Source organism: Pecten maximus, unplaced genomic scaffold (assembly GCF_902652985.1).
Source record: "Pecten maximus unplaced genomic scaffold, xPecMax1.1, whole genome shotgun sequence".
Taxonomy (NCBI): domain Eukaryota; kingdom Metazoa; phylum Mollusca; class Bivalvia; order Pectinida; family Pectinidae; genus Pecten; species Pecten maximus.
The window spans coordinates 1-11,426 of NW_022980863.1; the positions used below are offsets into that span (position 1 = coordinate 1).

The 11,426-nt window shown below is 34.4% G+C and overlaps 1 protein-coding gene and 1 long non-coding RNA gene across 2 annotated transcripts; one reads left to right on the top strand and one right to left on the bottom strand.

The window, feature by feature from the left end:
• Positions 1–164: 164 nt before the first annotated feature.
• Positions 165–1,756, top strand: LOC117319776. The gene is made up of 2 exons (XR_004530817.1): positions 165–344; positions 1,410–1,756. It is a non-coding gene; the product is annotated as an uncharacterized LOC117319776 (long non-coding RNA).
• Positions 1,757–6,375: 4,619 nt separating this feature from the next.
• LOC117319774 (dynein regulatory complex protein 10-like) lies at positions 6,376–8,587 on the bottom strand. The gene is made up of 2 exons (XM_033874523.1): positions 8,200–8,587; positions 6,376–7,868 (listed from the first exon to the last, which is right to left on the bottom strand). Exons 1-2 carry the CDS (start codon positions 8,212–8,214, stop codon positions 7,599–7,601), a joined length of 285 nt encoding a protein of 94 aa, XP_033730414.1. The 5' UTR covers positions 8,215–8,587; the 3' UTR covers positions 6,376–7,598.
• Between the last annotated feature and the right edge of the window lie 2,839 nt (positions 8,588–11,426).

Consider the following 11,426-nt stretch of genomic DNA (forward strand, 5'->3'; position numbering starts at 1 on the left):
AAAGTGAATACCATCTTGCAGGGGCTATAATAAGGTCATTCTCCTGTCAGTGTCAAACTTTATGGTTTGGCCGTCTGGATCTATTACAGGATAAACAACTATGGTAGAAAATTCCTCAGTCTGGGCTGATAATCTGCTTGTCAGAGGACTATTGTCTCGACTTATCTGATGAGAAGATAGGACCCAAGCTATCTTAGCGATGTCTTAACTGTGTTTATACCATACACATACTTTCTGTTCTTTCTTTAGGATATAACAGATGTGTCCGATGGATGTGGAGCCAAATTCGATGCTGTGATTGTGTCACCTCAGTTTGAAGGCAAAAAGCTGCTTGCCAGACATAGGTAGTTATAAACTACTTCATTTTTCTGTGACTTTGATTACATACAAAAATCAGTGCTGTATATTCAGTTGTTGTTAAATGTAACCTTGATGTAATGTTGTTATTGTCAGTTCTTGAACTTCTCGAATTTTTTTTCATTCAAAATACAATTGTACAATAAACTTAAAAGAGCAGCTGATATCTTTATACCAACTACTCTCTTCTAATTAATGTCACATTAAAGTTGGTAAACAAATTGTTTCAAACTGCTTAGTGTGCCATTTTCAGGACACAGCTTGCATGAAGTTAAAAAGTGTGTAGAGTTTAAGATAAAATTCAGATCATTACCATATTTTAGGGTGGTCACTATGTCTGCCATCTTGCATTGAAAAACAAAACATTCTTCCCCCAAGTACATGAATAGTACAGAAATAGAAGCTTCTTTATTGAGTAACGTATGGCCTTAGATTAACTGAAATTTAATTTAACCCAGTCTAGTGAGTAGTGTTACCATCTGGAAAATCTTATTGTTGTAATTTTTTGTTTACCAGAAAGTCGCATCAAGGCAGAACTTTCTCTTAATATTTTGTATTTTTGGCCCACACAACAACTGAAATTAAGATCATTGCTAAATTTAGATGATCGGGTACATTTTGTTAGTCCTTTCTTCATCTCATATACTACTTGTCCCTGGAACTTCATACTTGGAGCACAATTTCACTTCAAAGGTGTGTTACTTACCAAAAGTAGCTTATTCTGGCCTACATTTTGATCTTTGACCTGCATGTATATCAACAAGAAAGCTTGTCTAGGCTCTATCCCAAAGTTAGTCACCATAACTTCATACCTGTACTTCTCCCATGAGCAGTGTCATGTGCCAACAGTGTATCACTCTGACTTAGAATTGACCATCCGATGAGGAACTTTAATTCACGTATCTTCTTATTTTTGGTAACTTTATTTGATGAATTCACTATTGTTCAAGTTTTAATTATATATATAAGATTAATACATATTTGATATATGTACATGTCTTGAAATAACTGTTGTAAGTTCGGTAAAAATTATGTTAAATTCTTCATTCCAGATTAGTGAACAATGCTCTGGAAGATGAGATGAATATCATTCATGCTTTCACCATGAAGACTTACACACCAGATGAGCAACGGAACAAAATCAATGACAATAAATGAAAAACTTTTTAAAACTTCGCTCAACAAATTAAAACTGACTTTGCAAAATGTGGAGATCTCTTTAGATCAGATCGAGGGTTGGATAAAGAGAGGTTGTAGAAAAAATATTACAAAACCTTGTAAAACCTCGCCCAACAGAAGCTGCAGTGCTCTTTATTGTATATCGTTGTTGTAGTTCTGTTGTCAGAGGGCAAAAAGTATGCTGACAAAGTTGAAGACCTGATAAACATGTTCAAACATTGTCAAGTGTTTAAATATTTTCTCATTTGTGTATTAATGATGTATATCTGTAGGTATACAACACTTGTCTGATGAATTCTGAGTACCTGTAGCTGCTCTCCATAAACAATTATCTTGACTCCTTATTGATATTGTATATCATTAGGCTGGTTCCATCGATCATGTGTCAGTGTACAATGTTTAAAGATTCTTTATACCAGTAATAAAGAACATTTTGAAGTTTTTCTCATTGTGACTTATACATGTACTTTAAGCAATAATCTACCATGTTTGCTATGCAACGCCAGTTTTGATTGGTTTAAAACCATGTATTATTTTCCAATAATACACGCTCGTGCCAATAATACACGGTCGTGAGTCACGGCTGTTACAATTCTATATATCTTATATTCACCCGTTATATGAAAGGTTACTATAGCCGAGTGGGCTAATGGGTTAGTCATATAATAATTTTTATCACGACGCGAGTTCGAATCCTACGGAGGCCCCTTTTTTTTCCCCTTTTTTTTTTTTATCGTTTTTTTAAATTTTCAAAATCAATGCCATATGATAGATGCTCTTGATCGTAGTACTGTATTGCCTGTATATTTCATCAACAAATAATGCAATACTCAAGAAATAAATTACAAGGTTTTCTCGGGGTTTCTTTGCTGTTTTTCTATTAGAAAGAGGTCGATCTCAGAACTAAACAGTACATGGTAGAATAGAAATAATCAACTTTGACTCGTGTATTGTTGCAGGATATACAACTCGGACTTGGATATTTTGCAATTTTAATTAATAACTCAGGCCTGCGGCCTTCGTTATTAATTAATTGCAAATATCCTCGTCCTCGTATATCCTGCAACAATACACGAATCATCGTTAATTATTTCTTAAATAACTTACAAATAATTTGAACAAAGATTTTAAGTTGATGAAAATTATTGATTTGGACGAGACAACATCACATTTAAAGAGACAAAATTTATATATTTTTTTTCAATAGCCTATAAAAATGTTGAATGGATTCTGATTATGCTGATGTGACATCTGTTTTATCCTCAAACTCTGGCCATTTTTTGGCTTACCAGTGTGAAGGGCATTTAAGCTTACGACATGGTGCGGCGTACATGGTCCTTATGGTGTCAACTTTTCCTTTCAAACAACTTCCTCTAAATAACCAAAGGTACAGATAATCGGCCTGCAGCGTGCTGGAATGAAGGGCTACAAACTTTGCTCAAATGAATGACCTTGACCTACTTTCAAGGTCACAAGTCATACATGTTGAGTTTTGCAAAAGACTAATCAATAACCAAAATGCCCAGTGTACTGGTATTGGACCTGTAACATGCCGCGATGATGGGCTACCAAGTTTCTTAAAGAAATGGCCTCAGCCCACTTTTGAGATCAAAGGGATCAAATGTCTTGATATCTTCAAACAAATTCCTATCATTAACCAAAAGCCTTAAGTCCGGGTATTAGACCAGTAGCATGCCAGTATATGAACAGGTAGGCTACCAATTTCTTTCAAGTGTAAGACATTGACCCACATTTAAGGTAGCATGGGTAAAATTCTTTAAAATCTTTGAACAACTTCATCCCAATACGCAAAAGGCCTAGCTCACTGATATTGGGCCAGTAACATGCTGGGATAAATGGCTACCAAGTTTGTTCAAATGGATGACCTTAACTGTGCACAGTTTTAGGTCACAGCTAGAGGTCAAATGTGTTCAAATCTTGAAATAATAAAGATAAATATAATCATGTCTCCCATACCGTACAAAAATTATTTTTTTTTGATAAATTCGCTGAAGTTTTAAAGAGGTAATAATTATGTAAAGATCAGTTCCCTGTTAAGCAATCCTTGCAATAGCTATATCTTGAAGGATATTTCTCTGTTCAATTTTGAGACTATTTCAGTATTTGGAAAGATAAAATGGCTGACACTGGTGGCCATCTTTGAATTTGAAAATATTTGTTTTTATTAGCTCACCTGCCCGAAGGTGTAGCATGCTGGGGTAAAGGGCTACCAAGTTTGTTCAAATGAATGACCTTGACTTTCATTCAAGGTCACAGGAGTCAAAAAGGCTAAAAAAAAATTAGACGACTTCTTCTAAATAGCCAAAAGACCCAGGGACTTGATATTGGGTCTGTAGCATGCTGGGGTGAAGAGCTACCAAGTTTGTTCAAATGAATGACCTTGACCTTCATTCAAGGTCACAGGAGTCAAAAAGGCTAAAATCTTTAAACGACTTCTTCTCAATAACCAAGAGTCCCAGGGACTTGATATTGGGTCTGTAGCATGCTGGGGTGAAGGGCTCCCAAGTTTGTTCAAATGAATGACCTTGACTTTCATTCAAGGTCACAGGAGTCAAAAAGGCTAAAATCTTTAAACGACTTCTCCTCAATAACCAAGAGTCCCAGGGAGTTGATATTGGGTTTGTAGCAGTAGCATGCTGGGGTGAAGGGCTACCAAGTTTGTTCAAATGAATGACCTTGACCGTCATTCAAGGTCACAGGAGTCAAAAAGGCTAAAATCTTTAAACGACTTCTTCTCAATAACCAAGAGTCCCAGAGGCCTAATATTTGGCCTGTAGCATGCTGGGGTGAAGGGCTCCCAAGTTTGTTCAAATGAATGACCTTGACTTTCATTCAAGGTCACAGGAGTCAAAAAGGCTAAAATCTTTAAACGACTTCTTCTCAATAACCAAGAGTCTCAGGGAGTTGATATTGGGTCTGTAGCATGCTGCGGTAAAGGGCTACCTAATTTTGTTCAAATGAATGACCTTGACCTTCATTCAAGGTCACAGGGGTCAAAAAGGCTAAAATCTTTAAACAACTTCTTCTCAATAACCAAGAGTCCCAGGGAGTTGATATTGGGTCTGTAGCATGCTGGGGTGAAGGGCTACCAAGTTTGTTCAAATGAATGACCTTGACTTTCATTCAAGGTCACAGGAGTCAAAAAGGCTAAAATCTTTAAACGACTTCTTCTCAATAACCAAGAGTCCCAGAGACCTAATATTTGGCCTGTAGCATGCTGGGGTGAATGGGCTACCAAGTTTGTTCAAATGAATGACCTTGACCTTCATTCAAGGTCACAGGGGTCAAAAAGGCTAAAATCTTCAAACGACTTCTTCTCAATAACCAACAGTCCCAGGGAGTTGATATTGGGTCTGTAGCATGCTGGGATGAAGGGCTACCTAGTTTGTTCAAATGAATGGCCTTGACCTTCATTCAAGGTCACAGGGGCCAAAAAGGCTAAAATCTTTAAACGACTTCTTCTCGATAACCAACAGTCCCAGAGACCTAATATTTGGCCTGTAGCATGCTGGGGTAAAGAGCTACCAAGTTTGTTCAAATGAATGACCTTGACTTTCATTCAAGGTCACAGGAGGCAAAAAGGCGTAAAATCTTTAAACGACTTCTTCTCAATAACCAAGAGTCCCAGAGACCTAATATTTGGCCTGTAGCATGCTGGGGTGAAGGGCTACCAAGTTTGTTCAAATGAATGACCTTGACTTTCATTCAAGGTCACAGGAGTCAAAAAGGCTAAAATCTTTAAACGACTTCTTCTCAATAACCAAGAGTCCCAGAGAGTTGATATTGGGTCTGTAGCATGCTGGGGTAAAGGGCTACCAAGTTTGTTCAAATGAATGACCTTGACCTTCATTCAAGGTCACAGGGGTCAAAAAGGCTAAAATCTTTAAACAACTTCTTCTCAATAACCAAGAGTCCCAGGGAGTTGATATTGGGTCTGTAGCATGCTGGGGTGAAGGGCTACCAAGTTTGTTCAAATGAATGACCTTGACCTTCATTCAAGGTCACGTCGATCAAGTATGCTTAAATCTTTAAATGACTTTTAGTGAAAAGCCAAAGTGCAGAGAGACATTATATTGGTCCTGTAGCATGCTTTCAAATAACTGCAGGATCCATATATGAAAAGATCACTGCATTGCAGGTGAGCGATTTGGGCCCATTGGGCCCTTGTTAATATTTCTTGAGAAGTACGGGAAGGATAATTTTATAAGACTTCATATGTAGGTTTTCTGTAAACCCTTGTTGTGTCTGATCGTAAAAGAAAGGCCGACATGGGCAGGGCTTAGATTTTGAATGTTGAAGCTGGTTATCATTTTTTCTCTGTATGTGCAGGTTTTTTGTCTATTCTGATGAGAAAAGTAATAATATTGTGAATACCATATGTTGACAGCACAGATGATTATAATGAATGAGGAGAAAAGAAAGTAAAAGTTCAAACAAACATAGTTGAAGAACCAAACCTTATATATCTTGGTAAAATATTTATCATTATATTGCAACTGTTAGACTGCATGGCTCCATCTCAAATACAGGTATACATTGTACATTTTATGATAAAGAAATGTTTGAGAATTTTTGCATAATTTGTTGCCTTCTAAGGCTAATCCTAGTCAGTAAAATATGATATCCTGCTGGAGGAAAAAAATAAACCCAGGACAATGCATGGTGGATGTTGGAAACCATGTGATTTATGATACGATACTGTTTTAATTAAATCACCTGTGGTTCCTACAAATATGTAGCTGTTTGACAAACCTCCTGTTGGATCAATAATTTACTGAAATAGCCCTTAAACTTCAGCAAAAATAATCAACTAAAGACTGTAATCGAATTTTATGTTTATTGAGAGCACGCATTTTGGACGGATGGACATCATATTAAGAATGTCATAAATCTTGGTACTCAGGTGGAACATTCTGTTAAAACTGTAAAGAATTCCATAGCAATGTACAGTAATAGAAATAACATGTGAAACATTGGGCAAACTTATCTTCTAGTTCAAGGCAACAAATTTAAGTTAATCTTGTACATATTTTTGAATTATATAACATTATATACCATATAATTATATTCTGCTTTCAATATATCAATTAACTAATCCTAAGTCTATGATATGTATATATACATATATCTCTAATAAATATTTACAAAAATCATAACAAATAAGATTATCACAGTCAATGAAAACAAGAACAACCATAGCTTATCCACTAGTGTTCCTATTGAAACAGGTCCTGTTCTCTGTATCCTTTGTGTATGTACAATTATAAATGTATACAATGGTAGGTCTGACAGAACAGTACCGCTTACTCTGGTTTTGGAAATGGTGATGGCTGTTGTATAGCACACACACATAAGGGATGTCAAACAAACACACATTATTATGTATATTCCATAGCTTAGACTGAACAAAATAATCATCATTGTTTTAAAATGTTGCATACAAATTTCTGTACTAGTGAACATTTGATAAAAGTGATGACATTAAAACAATATAAAAAAGAACATATGACTCTCAAAAATTTTGATGTTAACATCCAGTGGTCCTATAGAGATCTTGTGTCCGAGGATGGCTGTCACATTTTAGAAACACAAAACATCACACTATTATATTATATACTTTGAACTGGAAAGAAATCCTTCGGAATGAAAATGAAAAATTGTAAACTGCAAATCTGGACAATGCAACTATTGAATGTTAATACTGATGTATGATTTTTTTGTGAAAAGTAAGATATCAACACTATTTGGAGATGGGTGCGTCATACATAATTAATGTTCTTGAAGGTGGAAGTTCTTATTCCATAGGAAATGTTCCATGACCCTACCTCATTTATATCAAACGGCATATTTTATAGTGCTCCAGTGAAGTTGACAAACTCAGTTTTCTATTTTATTTTTACTGTTAATTCCTGACATGGGGTATAAACCTGATTTAATGAATATTTTTGTCATCAAACATATAGCTCGATTTAGGTGTTTACATTTTTCAATTTAACTCATCATCAAATCTTATCATCAAATCTGATTTCATCTCTAGGTGTCTATTTCTTTTTCTTTCCACCACCACCCTTCTTCTTGCGTCCTTTGAGCGCCTTTCTGACCTTGAATGACCTCCAGAATGCCTGAATGGTGGTGGCAGCCTTCACCATGTTGGACATGTCACGCTCTGCAGCCTCACGTTTCTCACGAGCTACACGTCGTTCCTCCATTATCTGTTGGTACTCATCCTCTAGAGTCTTAAACCGTTCCTCCAACTCATGTAGCTGTTTCTTTTCCTTTGTATACTCAGCATCAATCTCTTCATACTCGTTCTGAAATTAGGTAACACACCACAATGCATATAATTTCAAAGAAAAAAAAAAGTACTTTGAAATCATTGCAGAAAATCTTCAACTTTTTTGATACCCTTTGTTGTTGCAATAAGAACTATGAAAGAAAACAACTTTGAATTTCTTACAAGTAAATAATTCCAAAGTGACAAAAAAATAATAATCATATACTTTCAGACAAAAATTCGATATGTTTATTGTAAAGATCTTTTCAAGACTTCAATACTTGAAAATAACAGATGTTTGTGAAAATGAGTCTGGTTGGATGCTGGTCATATATCATCTACATATATAAAAGATATCAGATTTTTACCTGTCTCTCGGTCATATCAGCATCAAACTTTTGTATCAAGTTTTCCACTTGGGACTCCACTCTGAACTTTTTCTGTAAATTTCACTTGTATAATTAGAACATAAAAAGCCCTTATTTTATTTTACTGCTGAATATAATTACTCATGAACTTTATCACACAAAAAGAAAAAGAAAAACGCTCAACTGATGAAAAGATTCATATTTCACTCAATATTCTAACCATTCACTCAGATAACTATAGACAAAGACACTTTGTTACTTTACATTATTTCAGAAAGTTCATTGCAATAATGTGTCTATTTTTTTTTAGTTGATTAAAAATATTTTAAATAGTATTCTGAATGATGACATTTGAAACTGTACAAGTCATCAAGATGCACATTGATAATATAAAGATACTACATTTGACTATTAATAGAACAGTGTACAAGACTATTGCATACAAGAGAAGAGCCAGATTCTACATGCGGATACCAGAACCAAAGTGACAGTAAGTGAGCAGGATTGTGCAGTACAGAGATTCTAGTGCAGGGCTACATAGGCACAGTGATAGGAAATGTGGCACTGGGGTGGGGGGGCTGGATATCGCAGACACTGGAACTGGTTTAATATCAGAAATTGGTTAATTTGGTTACTTCCTGAAGTCTGTGTACCATTTATTTCATTTTGTTTATTATAAACATTCAAATTGATTTTTCTAATATTATATGGATAAGGATGCAGTAGTTCACTACTCCATACTGTTTTTTTAATTGTAAATTGTAATAATGGAGTATCAAAGGAAAGTGTACTTATACATTTCAGGAAACCAAGAAGTACAAAATTCATATTTGTTTTCAGTGAAAAAGAAATGTATGTTTATATCTTTTTCTTTCCTTCTTTCATATTTTTCAATGCATCATTTGGTTAAGAAACCTAGCATGTATTGGAATAAAATGACAACAATATTCGAGATCATATGTAAGTAAGACAGGTACTATACATTTACTTGTACCTTGTTGGATAAGATAATATTAGTTTTCATGTACCTTGTATGATAATGTACTCTACGTTTAAATGTAGAATAAGGTACTATAAGTTTACACGTAGGATAGGTACTATAAGTTTACACATAGGATAGGTACTATAAGTTTACATATAGGATAGGTACTATAAGTTTACACATAGGATAGGTACTATAAGTTTACACGTAGGATAGGTACTATAAGTTTACACATATGATAGGTACTATAAGTTTACACATAGGATAAGGTACTATAAGTTTACACGTAGGATAGGTACTATAAGTTTACACATAGGATAGGTACTATAAGTTTACACATAGGATAAGGTACTATAAGTTTACACATAGGATAAGGTACTATAAGTTTACACATAGGATAAGGTACTATAAGTTTACAAATAGGATAGGTACTATAAGTTTACACATAGGATAAGTTACTATAAGTTTACACATAGGATAAGGTACTATAAGTTTACACATAGGATAAGGTACTATAAGTTTACAAATAGGATAGGTACTATAAGTTTACACGTAATATAGGTACTGTAAGTTTACACATAGGATAAGGTACTATAAGTTTACACATAGGATAAGGTACTATAAGTTTACACATAGGATAGGTACTATAAGTTTACACGTAGGATAAGGTACTATAAGTCTACACGTAGGTTAGGTACTATAAGTTTACACGTAGGATATCATAGGTACTATAAGTTTACACGTAGGATAGGTACTATAAGTTTACACGTAGGATAGGTACTATAAGTTTACACATATGATAGGTACTATAAGTTTACACATAGGATAAGGTACTATAAGTTTACACGTAGGATAGGTACTATAAGTTTACACATAGGATAGGTACTATAAGTTTACACATAGGATAAGGTACTATAAGTTTACACATAGGATAAGGTACTATAAGTTTACACATAGGATAAGGTACTATAAGTTTACAAATAGGATAGGTACTATAAGTTTACACATAGGATAAGGTACTATAAGTTTACACATAGGATAAGGTACTATAAGTTTACACATAGGATAAGGTACTATAAGTTTACAAATAGGATAGGTACTATAAGTTTACACCTAATATAGGTACTGTAAGTTTACACATAGGATAAGGTACTATAAGTTTACACATAGGATAAGGTACTATAAGTTTACACATAGGATAGGTACTATAAGTTTACACGTAGGATAAGGTACTATAAGTCTACACGTAGGTTAGGTACTATAAGTTTACACATAGGATAGGTACTATAAGTTTACACATATGATAGGTACTATAAGTTTACACATAGGATAAGGTACTATAAGTTTACAAATAGGATAGGTACTATAAGTTTACACGTAATATAGGTACTGTAAGTTTACACATAGGATAAGGTACTATAAGTTTACACATAGGATAAGGTACTATAAGTTTACACATAGGATAGGTACTATAAGTTTACACGTAGGATAAGGTACTATAAGTCTACACGTAGGTTAGGTACTATAAGTTTACACATAGGATAGGTACTATAAGTTTACACATATGATAGGTACTATAAGTTTACACATATGATAAGTACTATAAGTTTACACATAGGATAAGGTACTATAAGTTTACACATAGGATAAGGTCCTGTAAGTTTACAAGTAGGATATCATAGTTACTATAAGTTTACACGTAGGATATCATAGGTACTATAAGTTTACACATAGGATATCATAGGTACTATAAGTTTACACATAGTATAAGTACTATAAGTTTACACATAGGATAGGTACTATAAGTTTACACATAGGATAGGTACTATAATTTTACCTGTAGGATAAGATACTATAAGTTTACACGTCGGAAGGATAAAATACTATAAGTTTACACATAATATAAGTACTGTAAGTTTACATGTAGGCTTTTTAAACTACTACATTATGTATAAGTTTACACATAGGATAAGTTACAATAGGTACTATAACTATAAGTTAACACATAGGATAATTGAAATGTTGGAAGTAGAAAATTAAAATTTTGAGTAAGAAACACATGGATTCCTAAATATTCTCTCATATCTCGCCATGCTGGATAGAGTTGGCCCATGTAAGATAGCTATGTAAGATAAATCTATCTTACATAGCATTTCACGCGCGCGGATTAATCTGCGTTCAAGGGGGACAACTCTCACAACGTCGCCTGCTTGTGTTCACATCCGACAGTCCTTGTCGTCGGTGT